The following is a 14,724-nucleotide window of genomic DNA, read 5'->3' as shown; positions in this document are numbered from 1 at the left end:
TGTTTTGGGAAAAACGTTATAACTTCAACAATTTTCATAATTTGTTATGACCACTTCGGGTCCGACGGTCTGCCTATCGGCATGGGTCTGGCTCAGGCTAGCTCATCCAGGGCCGTGGCTTCCCTGACCCTTCCCATCCGACCGTTAACAATAAATTAATCCTAAAAACACAAAGGTCTATCGGACGTTACTCAACACTGAAACTCCCACAACATTCAAATTTAAGACTCCTAATACTAACACACGTAACATTTATGCTTACCCTACTGAATCACAGATCTTTTAATGCTCCTGTTGACTTGGAGTTTCGTTGGCCTTCCCTCCCATCCTTAGCGGAACGCTGGCCTTTTCTCGCGTCCGCCCCTAATTCATACACCCGATCCCCCCTCTACTTTCCCATTATCCCTTCCTCATGCCCCCTCCCGTATCGCTCTACTCAATATTCATTTCTTTTCTCAATTATTTCTTTATTCTTAAGCTAATATTTAACAATTGATATCCGTTCTTGAGCTTTTGTTTTGCTGTCCAGCGTTTTTTCTTTTTCGAATTTTATCCCACCACGCGGGGAGTAAGGTTTTAAATTTTCCCTACCTAGGAGAGCTCTCTTGGGATTTGGGACAACCACACATTATAGGGAAATGATATCTGCCAGCTTCCACAGCCGCTACCGGAACTCACAAATTGTATTGGCAATAAATAAAAATCAAATAGGACTTATAATTAGGTACAAAGCTTACAAGATATAAATAAAAAAAAATGTAACAAAAAAAAAAAATTAATTAACACACACATACACAATAAAATAAATACTAATATATATAAAAAAAAATACAAAAAAAATAATAATCGGGGCGTCGATGGCGGGATTTCCCTTTTTTTGCCGCGCATGCGCAGTTGATGGCCCGCAGACATAAAAACGTGTGGAGGAACCCAAGAAAACGGAAAATGCCGGCTTGCCTGGCACTAGGTTTACACTCCCCGGAATCGGCAGTGCGAAGAAAAATTTAAACCACAAAATTCGCCAGGCCCAATTTTTTTTCTTTTTTTAGGCCTGGCTTCCTTGTCAGGATAAAGGGGTCTGGTCGGTCTGGAAAGAAGCAATCCATTAGCTATGGCTCTTCTTCCTGGACCGACCTCTTACCTATATTTTCTGCCGATCCTGCGTCTCTCTCTTACTTCTGGATTCTTTCCTTTTATTTTTTGAAAATTAGGCTTTGCGTCTTTAGTTTCACATTTTTAACTTTTTATATATTTAGGTGACTTTGTCGCCTGCACAGCTCGACACTTGCATTTCTTCTGTTTCCCAGTTCTCTTGGGCCTACCATGCCTGAATAGGTGGCATCACTAGCCGACTTATTTATCGGCCACAACAAATTTTTTAAAGAAATTGATCTCGTTTTATTCAGAAATAACGAGACAATATTGATATGTATCAAAAATGATGTCATTTCTTAGAAATTGTACCGAAAAATGGCGTCAAAGTTTGAAAAACACGACAAAAATTCAAAAATGTCAGTTTCTTGCGTAAAATGTGTATCTTTTTTGTTGAAATAAATTAAAGATCTATTTTTTTCAAAAGCTACAACATTTAACTATTAAAAAACGTCTAAAACTTTAAAATCGATTTAAAATTACGCGCTTAGGAATTTTTAGAAGCAAAAAAGTTCCGAAAAACCGTTTTATCTAAATAAATTAAGATTTTGAGGGTGTTAGAAAATTTTCAAACACGGGTTTATACTATACTCAACCTAATGAACAATTCCTACTAGGTCTCTTCAAAAAATCCCTCAATTTTTCTTTTTTTGTCGCACTGTGTAATTTATTTATTTATTTCGCCAAACTAATAAATAATACAAAAATACTAATAAAAACTTAATATGGCTAGGCTGCAAGAATTAAAGAGCCCGCTCAATTAGCTCATTTAAAAGGTAGTTGGCCCTGTGACACTTGATCCGAAAGGGGGCAAAGGTACGAAGATCCCTTTGAGGAACATTAAAATTGATGAGTCCCAATAAAAAAGGACAAACAATCTGGTATGAAGGAACAGGATCCTAAAACCTTAGAGGCAGAAGAGCAAATTTTAAAAAATTTTTCTGGAGTCGCTCAATTCTGTTGGAACTAACTTTACAATCCGGATTCCAATGATTGAGGCATATTCCATCCTCGACCGAATAAATGCAGCGTAGACGCTGAGGCTCGAGTACGGACTTTTGAATTGGTTCACGTGCCTCTTAACAAAGCCCAGCATAGCAAACGCTTTAGGCAGAATATAGTCTAAGTGACCAGAAAATTTAAATTTTCTGTCGAATAAGACACCAAGGTCTAACACCTCCTCTTTAGCTGCCAAATTATAGTTACTGATGGAATAACCCGTGCAGATTTCAAGAGATCGCCTACTGTAACGGGTAAACATACACTTAGATAAGTTTAATGGAAGAAGTTTACGGGAGCACCATGAGTAAACTCTGGATATATCCTCCTGTAACAAGTAACTGTCACTAATGCAGCTAATGGCTTTATAGATTTTAAGGTCCGCATACATTAAGCATGACGAAAGCATGACGAGATGTCATTGATGAAAATAATAAATAGAAGAGGTCCAAGAGAGCTGTCTTGTGAAAGACCAGAGGAGGTGACAAATGGATAGCGTCTCCAATAGAAACGTGGCAAGGTCGGTCAACCGCTAAAATTAGTTGTAGTGGACCTCCCAGGCAAAAAACCATGCTGGTTGGGGGATATAAAACTACGAGCCAGAATAGTCCATTTTTTAGTTACTATCCGCTTCAGTATCTAAGCGACGTTGCAAATTTTGGCTATAGGTCGATAGTTGCTAACATCACACCTACTGCCTCCTTTGTGAATAGGCGTTTTAGAAGTAATCTTCCACCGGTGGGGGAATCTACCAGATCTACCAGAGAGCGACAGGGAGAACAGCAGTTGAAGTGGAGTAGAAAGGGAAGCGATACTCCTTTTAAGAAAGAATGGGGAGATACCATCTACATCAAGTGTGAGCGACTCGGTTAAATGTTCTGTGGCTTCAACTAGGTCACAGTCCAATACGTCCATGTTACTCACATTGAGAAAAGGCTCAATGCTAAGAAGAGTTTTATTATCACTCCAAGGAACCTTCGGCTCCAAGTTAGAGGCAAAGTATTTTGCAAAAAGATCAGAAACGCCCTGATACGAGTCGGTTGTTAAATTACCATAACATATGGATGAAGGTATGTCCGATTTTGACTTTTTGCTGTTAACAAACCGCCAAAAAGCTTTAGGATTGGATCGAAGGCTAGCTTCGACATCGGATATATACTGATTGTAGAGAAACTTATTAAGGAAATTAAATCCCCGCTTAAATTGCCAGTACAGCTCTCCTGCTCGAGACTCCCCTGTCATTATAAATCTTTTGTAATGCTTATCCCTTCTATTCTTTAAGTTTTTTAAACCTTTTGTATACCAGGGTAGCCTATAGGATCTTCGTACCCTCACAGGGGCATAAGTATCAATAATATTAAAAAGGGCAACCAAGAACTTAGTATAACAATCATCGATTGAGCCATCCAAAAAAAGGGAAACCCAATCAAAGGCTGAAATAGAGGCATTAATAAGTGACAAGTTAGTATCAGTCAGATGATAATATGGAGTGGGTGAAGCAGAAGGCAAAAAACTATAAAACTCAATATGAATTACTTACGGCTTGTGGTGCATATCACATGGTACATTGCATAATTCTACTCTACTATTATTACATTATTTTACATTATTTAAAAATATAAGATCAAGAATTTTTTAAAAATCATTAAAAATATTATTTACTTGGGAGAGGCCCAGACTAAAAATATCATCTAAAACTACAATTTCATGACTCTGGTGAACGTTGCTAGGTAGCATGCAGGTAGATTCCGGGTCCCAAGACCAGACAATGGAGCTTAGGTTAAAATCGCCAGCTACCGTCCGACGTTTTAGTACAGAAACTAGTGATGTTTTCCATATGCGCATGATATGTACTAAATGCGCTGTTCGGAGGGACGTATGATGCAATGATGACGGGCGGGCCTTGGACGCCCTGGATTGAAACGGCAAGCTGATCCAGTAGAGGGTCGGCCACCGGAAGGCGCAGTAGTGTAGCCTGAAGAGATCGACGGATAGCGATGAACACCACCACCTCGCCCACCTTGTGTACTGAATGCATCTCGGTCTTTTCGAAATACATGGTACAAGTTAGGCTCGAAGAACTCAGAGGAGCTAGATTTGTCACTGATCCACGTTTCCAAAAGGATTACACAGTGCGACAAAAATAAAAAAATTGGAGGAACTTTTGAAGAGACCTAGTAGGAATTGTTCATTAGGTCGAATATAGTATAAAACAGTGTTTGAAATTTTTCTAACACCCTCAAAATCTTAATTTATTTAGAAAAAACGGTTTTCCGAGACTTTTTTCTCTTAAAAATTCCTAAACGCGTAAGTTCAAACCGATTTTTAAATTTTTGACGTTTTTTAATAGTTAAATGTTATAGCTTTTGAAAAAAAAATAGATCTTTAATTTATTTCAACAAAAAGGATAAAATTTTTAGGCATGAAACTGACATTATTAATTTTTTGTCGTGTTTTTCGGACTTTGACGCCATTTTTTCCAACATTTTTTACAACTTCCAAGAAATGGTATCTTTTTTTGACACATATTCATATTGTCTCGTTAATTCTGAATAAAACAAGACCAACATTAACAAGACCATTAGGAAATTATGAAAATTGGTGAAGTTATAACGATTTTCCCAAAACAAGTTAGTGCAATTTTACTAGCGCTCCGGAGTAAAAGTGTGTAAAAGAAAGGAATGAGCGAAATGGAACGGCACACTATTACTCCTATATTACTCCTTATATGTGTAAAAAATGATACCATTTCTTGGAAGTTGTACCGAAAAAATGGCGTCAAAGTCCGAAAAACACGAAAAAAAATCAAAAATGTCAGTTTCCTGCGTAAAAATTTAATCCTTTTTGTTGAAATAAATTGAAGATCTATTTTTTTTCAAAAGCCACAACATTTAACTATTAAAAAACGTCAAAAATTTTAAAACCGTTTTAAAATTACGCGCTTAGGAATTTTTAGAAGCAAAAAAGTCCCGAAAACCCGTTTTTTCTAAATAAATCAAGATTTTGAGGGTGCTAGAAAAATTTCAAACACGGTTTTATACTATATTCGACCTAAAGAACAATTTTTACTTGGTCTATTCAAAAGTTCCATATCACTGTCGCACTGTGTTATTACATCAAAATCGCAGGCAAAAGAAGTGAGGAATATCATCCGGGTCTTGGTTCTCATATCCGATATATTTTGGAATAGAACTTTTCGGCTTTTATTGGGGTCCGAGGACGACGAGTAGCTACAGGTAATGATGAAAGTGCACTCCTGGTACTGGTGCATGTGGAGGCATATCCAATACGCATAGCTTGCAAAATAGCCGACGAGGACACATAGAAATTTTCATTAGACTCATTAGTTGACCTGCGAGAGTTCTGTTGCAGGCCAATCCAGTGCCAGGGGAAAACATTGAGCGTTCATAATCAGGCACATCCAAACGCAGCAAAGATCCACCCACACGTCCAAAACGTAAATAAACATCTTCCACCGGCGAAAAGAAAGCACCAGCGAGTGGCCCAGCGAAAAGAGATAAGATGAGCAGCGATGCGCTGCCAACGTCTCGATTACCATCGTCTTGTTGTTGCTGGACATCCACAAGTGAAGATAAGAAATAAACAACTCCCCTTGAAAAAAGTTGTTGTTGTTGAAGAATATCGATCAGCAAACAGCAAGCAAATTATTGGAGGAATTGAAGACAGCGTCAACCGTTACCATTAACGCCCACTCCGTTTGTTGTTGGTAGCGCAGCAGAGAGTAACCGGGGTTACAAACTGAAGCTTGAGAAGATTAAGAAGTAACGGCTCCAGCGGCGCCGCTTACTGGGGGTTTGTGAAGATTGCGATTGTGGTAAAGGTAGAATCGCTGGGAGGTCAATACCTTAGCAGGCTCTCTATGGACAAACCGGCAGACTTTTACCGACATAGGTCAAAAATCATCATTGAAGCCTGTAGGGAAATGTTGCTCCGGAACTCCTAATTTAAAATTGACGAAATTGAGGGCGTTGACGTCAGCAATTTTTTTGTTCAGCCTAGCACAGGCTTAATCACTTGGCTCCACATTCAGTTTATCTGCGACAAACTTGCACAGTGCATCCGGTTGGGTAGACGTCGCGAGATTACCAACATGAAGGTGGGAAGCACTTGAAGCTGAGCGCAACTGGGTGCTTGTCCCACAATGCGCCTATTAGGGTTTTTTGCTTCTTCCTCGGGACAGCCCCCTTAGATGCCGTTGGGGCCTGGCCCAGTGTAGCCTTTTTGCTCCCAGTGCTGGTAGGCATAGAAGGGGGAGCAACAACATGCATCCCAGCCGAAGAGGCGCGTCCAGCGGGTCCAGCCGCTCCATTTACCAGGGCATGGTCCTTTTTGGCATTAAGGATTTCGAAAAGGGATTCCAGATCCAGAACTTTATGATTTAGCTCATCTATTTTGGAATGCGAATCATTTCCAATGACGCAGCTATCACATTGCCACATTAAGTTCGGAATGTTAATAAGTAGTTTTATAGGGCAAATCCACACAAGCGGTGTGGTAGGCACGCCGGCAGATCGACGCGCACCGAGCGGCCTCACACCCACGAAGTTGGTGTAACTTCTGCACTGCACTCGATGTAAACGAGAGGCGACATGAGCGAAAAAGTAAATGTCCGAACTCAAAGAAAGCTAGATGTAGACTGATAATTATGAGCAACAAAGAGCAACATGCCAACGATCAATCGACTGATGAGAACTTGCGTGGAGAAGGTTTCAATTCTCCGACATATATATAGATAAGGCATTTTAGCTGGGTTTTTAGAAATAAAATTAAACTTCGAGACTTCTCTTTAGGTCTAAATGTATTTTGTAGTTTGTTCAATTCTGAACCCATATCAATTAGTCTATCTTATCTTATCTTTTTTTTTTATTTTTTTTTAACGTTGCTTTTATTTCTTGAATCTTCTCTTTGCGAGACTAACAAGAGGTGCATCAAATCTTATATTTTTAACTTAACTAACAGTTATATTGACTGATACGGAGTTAGACGGCCCTAAAAATCGATTGCTGGGTTGGGAGGTCGTTGCATCTAAGGCGGGATACGCTAGAAACCCGAGTCAATCCCCGAGCGAGAAAATTTGGGCGCGAAGACAGTTCTTCTTTGTATGACTCTTTTTGCTTCTGGAGTTCGTCTTTCACTGCGAGGATACCCATGTCCCGGTGGATGTTTTCGTTGCGAACATACCAAGGTGCCCCTGTGATAGTTCTCGAGATTTTTGATTGTGCGCGCTGTATGATGTCTATGTTGCTGCTGCTCGCGTTCCCCCACAGCTGGGAGCCATACGTCCAGATTGGCTTTAGGACTGAATTGTACAGTAGTAACTTGCAGTCCAGACATAGTGGCGATCGTGAGTTTATGATCCAGTGGAGGCTGCTGGCTTTCAGTTTTAGGTGCATCTTTTTGCATTCGATGTGCTTGCGCCAGGTAAGTCGTCTATCAAGGTGAATGCCAAGGTACGTTACGTCGTTAGCTTCTGCATACCGTTTAGTAAAAGCGGAGGGCATGTTTGTCTATTAAGAGTAAACGTTATATGTTTACACTTTTGTTCGTTTATTTTAATGCGCCAGTCGGACAGCCACCTTTCCACTATTGTGAGATGATTAGCCAGTTGGGTTTTTGCCTGCGTTGGGCATCTGGAGCGACTAAGGATAGCGGTATCGTCGGCAAACGTTGAGGTTGTTAGTTGTGCGCTCGTAGGAATATCCGCAGTATACAGAACATATAGACACGGGCCGAGAGCGCTTCCTTGTGGAACTCCAGCTTCGATGGTGTAGTCGCCCGAAGTAGCTGCGTTGCATCTCACTGAGAATACCCTATTGTAGAGGTATGATTCCAGTAGCTTGTGGGTGTATGTTGGCAAATACGTTTTAATTTTGTGCATGAGTCCGATGAGCCAAACTCGGTCGAAAGCTTGAGATACGTCGAGGAAAATAGCGCTGCAGTATTCTCGCTGTTCGAATGCTGCGCGTGTTTCGGATGTTAATCTGTTCACTTGTTCGATGGTTCCATAGTTTTCGGAAGCCAAATTGGTGTGCCGGGATAATATTGCAAGCTTCCAGATGTGGTATTATGCGAGTTAACAAGCATTTTTCAAACAATTTAGACAAACAAGATAGAAGGCTTGTTGGTCTGGATGATGACGGAATTGTGTGGTCTTTTCCAGGCTTCGGAATCATAATAATGATGGATTTCTTCCACTTTTTTGGGAAATAGCCAAGATTAATGACTCCATTAAATAGTTTGCAGACGACCTCTATAGCGCATTTTGAAACTTCTATCAGCATCTTTGGGGTCAATAGGTCACCACCGGGAGCCTTTTTTGGTTTTAGCCCTCTTATGACTTTTTCGATTTCGTTCGGCCGGAATGAAGGTGCGGCTGGCTGAGGGGAGGACTCTGGCTGATTACTGGCAGAAGGAATGAATTTGAGGCTGGGTTTGGCTGGAAGACACTTTGGAGATGTGTGACGGTCTTCGTCGCTGCAAGCCCTGCATCCCGAAGAGTTTCTTATCGGGGTGGTCGTTTCAATTGGGGCGCTAAGATTTGGGTGGGCCCCCCACAGGGGAACTTTGTGCTTGTTGGCGAGAGGTTCTGGATGTACCTCAGCTGTGCATTTTCTTCCTGTTGGTGAAGAGCCTGGTCGAGTAATCGGGTTGCTTCCTTAAGGCGTTGTTTTGAAGCTGGTGATCTGCTGTTTTGCCAATCACGACGCGTGCGCCTCTTTTCTCGCACGAGCTGTTCGATTTGCTGATTAGATTTGAAGTGTTTGTTTCGGTCTTCTTCTTTCCTATGAGGAGTAGAGATTTTATCAGCTGCAACGAGTACTTCTTCCAGGGCGCTCGTAGCGTAGTCGATATCCGATTCCATGTTAAATTCCGGGGCGAGTTCTATGTGGGCACTCAGGTACTTTTTGTATTTTAGCCAGTTCGTTTTTGGCGTCGTCAGGCTGAAGGGGTGTTCGGTTATTTCTGGGCTTTGAAGAAGCGTTAGAAGCACAGGCGAGTGATCTGATGATAAGTCCGAGACTGCTTTGGCACTTATTAGATTGCGAGGTATGTTTTTTGTCACTGCAAAATCAATAAGTTCTGGGAGCTTTCGTGAGTCTGTTGGCCAGTATACGGGACTTCCAGGGGAAACGTAGTCCAGTTTATTTTTCACATTTATAATTGCATTGTACAATTGTCTTCCTTTGGGAGTCACTAGACGTGATCCCCAGTGCGTATGTTTGGCGTTGTAGTCTCCTGCGGCTATAAATCGATCCCCAAGTGAATTGTAGAAGTCCATAAATTGTCCTTCCGAGATTGAGAAACGAGGAGGGCAGTAAACGGCAGCGATTGAAAGGATTCCGTTGCTTGACTGAATTTGTATCGATGTGGCCTGCAAGAAGTTTGTTGCAAACCTTTTGTGAAAATGGTGTTTAATGCGTTCCCTGATTAGAACTCCAGTTCCGCCGTGGGCTTTCCCATCTGGATGATCTGTGCGGTAGAGTGTGTAGCCTCTTATATGAAAGTTGTATTTGCTTGTAAGATGCGTTTCCACCAGTAGCATAACGTCAATATGGTTTTCGGTCAAGAATTGTGACAATTCTAGTTTATGCCGTGAGATACCATTGGCGTTCCACATTGATATTCGTAGCGCCTGCATAGATTATTTAGACTGTTGTGCTACGAGCAGCTATATCACCGTGTTCTGGTTTTGAACAAGCGTTTGCATGGTCGTTTTCATGAATGATATAAGCTCCATCATACTTTTTTGGAGGGTAAGCATCATAGTTTCCATTTTGCTGTGTGGCTGTTCTGGGGCCTGTGGAGCGCTTTGAGAGTTAGGCTGAATTGGAATTTCCCTTCCAGATCGTAGGGCATCGGCATAGGAGAAGCCGTTGGTGGTGTTTAGTGGACCAAATGAGGATCTCGCAGCTTTGGCGAAGAAGACGTCTGGCGTAGTTTTTGACGCAATGTACGCATTCTGTGAATTTTGGTTGCGCGTTACGGTCGCTTGACGCATGCGACTCTTTAACTCCTTATACACCATAAATCCTCTATAGTTTGCCGTATGGCTGCCTCCGCAGTTTCCACATTTCTTCACGGTACTGTCCTTGTTTGTAGTGCAGCAAGCGGACTTGTGGGCGTCCCCGCAGACTACACAGACAGCCCGAAGTGTGCAGTAAGACCTTGTGTGTCCATACTCTTGACAGTTAGTGCATTGCACTGGACCGTTGCGTTTATGTGGCTCTTCAACAGTGATTTTCCGATGCAAAATATATTGCAGATTGTAGATTGGTTGGACTTCGTTCTTCTTCAGCGACCTGCTTTCTGGCTTGAAGAGGGGTTTTGGCTTTTTATCTTTATTTAGAATGTTAATAACATTCTTGGCGGTGAAGCCCTTTTCTTTAAGGGCGGTTTTTATTTCCTCGGCGGTAACATCAGGTTCTATTCCCTTTACTACCACTTGAAGGCCCTTACTGCTTTTCAGCTGGTACGTGTAATAGTTTTTCTGTACAGTGTCCAGATATTTGGACACGATTCGGAAATGCTCTTCAGTCTTGGTTTGCACTTTTGTTTCATGCAATTTATCTATTGCATGTTTTCTAGGTGAAATTTCTAGAAGAGCCTTGGCATCATGCTATACGATGGAAGCACGCTTCTCACTTATTCCACCTTTTTAAGCCACACCTGAGAGCTCTAGCAGTTATTATTACTTTGTGGCTGCAAAGAATTTGGCGGGTCTCTGTTCTACATAGATTTGTGATGGCTATATCTTAGGGCCAGTGTCGCTACCTTTACTTTGTCAAAAACTTTTTCAATAAACGTCGTCTTTGCTTAATTATTTTTCGTTCTAGATTTTTTGTTTTAAAATCATATTTATAAACGTACCTCTAATTTTTTAACATTTTTTTTTTTTAGCCGTTGTCAACAAGCGACTCAATACCAACAATATCTGCGCAAGTTATACTGGATACCTCCATTTCCAAATCAAGTGGTGTAACTCACAAGCTCGATTCTAGCATTTCGACGACTTCAAAAATCGTTGGCGTGACGTCAGCCAGTCCTTGGAATCCATTTAGACCAGAGGTCGGCACGGCCCTATCTCGGGGGCATAGGAAATTTCTCTGCCCGAGCTCTGCCACACACATACAGTATAAATGTGTGAAACGTCATGCTCAGAGCCTACTTTCTGCTATTCGTTACTAACACTAATGCGGTAAAATCATATCAATGTATTGTGGTGCCGACCACTGATTTAGACGAAGTGCAAGCTTAGCAAAAAAGTTCTAAGTTTTCTGTTTATTTTTAATAATAATAAAGTAAACACTCCAACATTAGACCCCTGTTAGACATAACGTTATATATCCTGTAAAAGTCTGAGTGGAACTGTTAATTATATATTTTTTGGCTTATATTCGATTAAATTTTTTTACTCACACTAAGATCGATTACATTGTGCGGATAAGAATGTGTTAAGAGGAGCCCCAAAATTAAGGTTGTACTCCAATGAGTTCCGTTTCAAAACTGATTTTATTCGTCAAAGTTCTCTTATAAGTAACATACATGAAAATCTTAAAACTATTAAAAAACTACTTATCAACGCACTGCACGTTGACATGCTATGCGACCCTTTCTCAAGTGTGAGAAGCGGATGCACTTATGTTTGTTATTTACGATGCTTGTGTTTGTGTTAGGCTGCAGGGGATCGGTTTTAAACCATCTGTTTGACTCGTATTACATGGGTCTGATCCCTTGAAACTCTAACTTTGGAATATATAAAATAGTGTTCAACGCTTGAACATTCTGGAAAGGGCCACAAAAAGGTGTGTGCTGTTTTTAGATTTTATTTATGTATATGTGTATTTTTGCTTTCGTATTACATTTATTTATTCTATTTCTTCAGTATTATTATAATTGTTCGATAACAAAGAGTAGTGGACTGTATATTATATTTTTTACAGATATATTTTCTTTTTGAATTTTAATATCTTAAATATTTTAAAATTGTTTAAGTTTTTATTTGTTATGTTCGACCTAATGTCTGAACATCCTGCAAGGGGCCACAAAAGAGCCTTAGTATATATTTTTCTTATCATTTTAGATGTACAAATAACACATTTTTTTTTATAAGATTAATTCTGAACAAATTTTTATTATTATTTAAACATTTGACATTGGAGTTGGCAGTGCTATAGCTAACAATTGTCTTCTCGATTTTAATTTTTTATAATATGATATAATTAGCACAGCAATGATTATTATTACTAAAATTAAGGAGCTATGACCTGACACATGATGAAAATCGACATTTTTTAACTCTACATTTTGTTTTTTCAAATCTTCAATTTGTTTGGCCAGTTGAGCTATTTCTGCTGTATGATTTATAACAGGAGGCTTTAGAGGGTCCCAAGCAATTCTAGGAATTTCTCCTATTTCTCCTATATAAGCCGAAGCTAATTCCTCTTGACTTTCTGTTTCAATAATGTGCTGAGCAATTAAAATTTTATCATCGGTCCGGGCTGTACATTCTGAACTGATTGTTAATATGCCTTGCTCTGGCAAATCAATAATTTGGATTTTGGATTGTCCACATTGGAGCCTCAACTTAGTGTTTTCCTCAACTTTAAACAACCAACTACTTCTTTTTTCTAGCTCTACCCAAAAAGAAATTGATGAAAGGACAGATTTGTAAAAGCAATTGGAAGGTCTGTTAGGTTTAAGGGGTCCTAGCTGGCAACTATTATCGTTGCCATTGCTCCATGGCCAGCTGCCGTCACAAACTCTTTTGTTTGTTTGCCACTTTTGACATTTACTAATTGTAGACTCCGTCATTAGGTGGTATGAATCTATTTCAAAGTTGTACACTAAATATTCCGACTCAATTTGAGCTAGAATAGTGTGGTTTTCTGTTCTGACTGGAACAGGAATAACCCTATACAGTTTAGATGCATGTCGCCCAAACAGAGGAATTTTCGCATTGATGATTAGTTTTTTATCAACGAATAACCCTCTTGCGGTAAGTAAGGTGTATACATCCTTTAATTCCGTACCTGATCTTTTCCATGGAAGAATTAAATTTTCGGATAGGACGTCCTTAATTTTAGCAATTTCAGTTTTAAGCTGACTTGGACGCAAAATGTTGGTGTAAAGCCTTCCATGGTTAATGTCAATTAACAGGCTTATGATGCCAGCTTGTATTTTTTCACATTCATCGATCAGACTACTTAATTCCTTCGTGACCATAAAAAATTTGATAGATTCTTTGTATACGTAATATGACTCTTGCAATATTAAAGTCATATTTTCTATCCTTTTGTTCATACTTAGGAAGTTTGCATTGACTTCTTCCGTTGTTTTCTTTAGAATATTAGTAGTGGATTCGACTAATGAAGTTTGTTTTTTGCTTAATTCTTTTAAATTTTGTTGGTTGCTCAATAAATTTTTCATGTTTTCTTCCATTTGAACCCGATCATCTTCATCCATTACTCCAAACAGAATATGGTATAAAGATCCTATAAATTCAAACGGTGCCCGCCTTTGCCTCGATTTATTATGAGTCATGAAGAGTTTATTATTCTCCTCCAACTCTAGAATCTGTTTAAGTGTATTGCCCAAAATAAGGTAGCACTGATCCTCAAACCCATGAAGTTTTTCACAAACTACTCTCATTTTGGTGATTATGCTCTTTCCTTTATGGATCATCTCAAAATATGCTTCCATATCGTAGAATATCACCAAATTCCATGATGATGAGACAACTTCTATGTCTCCCATCGGATCTAAATATATGGACGAGGCTTTAGAAATTTGTTCAATACGGTATTTTGGATCTTTTATTTCCGGTGCTGCGTTTGTCAACTGACAGCATAATGAGAGCATCATTAAGGCCATCATCATTCCTAACTTAGACAATCTAGCACTGCTTCTTGTTCTGGGCGAGTTCGATCTATTTTGATGTGCTTCTGCATCATCTTGATCATTTACACCAGCTAGGGGGCAAATTTTATTCAATGGTCTGGTTACCAAATTCTCTTGCACCCTAAGCTTAACGACTCTAACTTTTTCGTCATTTCCTTTGTGGACTTCTTCAACCCTTCCTAGAGGCCACCTTGCCGGATGGCAACTATCATCTTTTAATATGACAATTTGACCTTCTTTTATATTTGAAGAATTTCTTTTCCATTTGTATCTTTGTTGCAAAGTATTTAAATAATCATCCTTCCATTTATTCCAAAAATCTCGTTTTATTTTCTGAATAAGTCTCCATCTATCTAAATTATTAATTTTCCCCGTTTCGTCATTAGGTTCGATTATATCTAATGGGGGTCTTCCAATTAAGAAATGACCAGGAGTCAGCACTTCATTATCATCCATATCCTCGCTGGAAGTGTACAAAGGTCTTGAATTTAAAACGGCTTCTATCTGGCAAAGCAATGTAGACATTTCTTCGTATGTTAGTACATTATCTCCGATTACTCGTTTTAAATGGTATTTCATGGATTTTACTCCTGCTTCCCATAGTCCTCCAAAATGGGGGCTTGCCGGGGGAATAAAATGCCACTCTATCCTTTC

The 14,724-nt window shown here is 39.7% G+C and overlaps 1 protein-coding gene across 6 annotated transcripts in view; it reads left to right on the top strand.

Moving 5' to 3' along the window:
* Nucleotides 1–11,589, top strand: part of Rhp (GTP-Rho-binding protein rhophilin) — a 227,250-nt gene extending 215,661 nt beyond the window's left edge. For 3 of the 6 annotated variants that reach the window (XM_070283062.1, XM_070283016.1, XM_070283045.1), the window contains exon 12: nt 11,071–11,587. In XM_070283062.1, the coding sequence (XP_070139163.1) occupies nt 11,071–11,358 (288 nt within the window). In that variant the 3' untranslated portion in view covers nt 11,359–11,587. Of the gene's footprint in view, nt 1–11,070 lie in introns of all 6 variants that reach the window. The other 3 variants (XM_070283104.1, XM_070283002.1, XM_070283088.1) reach the window with 3 other exon arrangements.
* Nucleotides 11,590–14,724: the final 3,135 nt, after the last annotated feature.

This window comes from Drosophila bipectinata, chromosome XL, assembly GCF_030179905.1.
Source record: "Drosophila bipectinata strain 14024-0381.07 chromosome XL, DbipHiC1v2, whole genome shotgun sequence".
NCBI lineage: Eukaryota > Metazoa > Arthropoda > Insecta > Diptera > Drosophilidae > Drosophila > Drosophila bipectinata.
The sequence above is the reverse complement of the archived record's forward strand: the minus strand, read 5'-3'. Positions and strand labels throughout refer to the sequence as shown.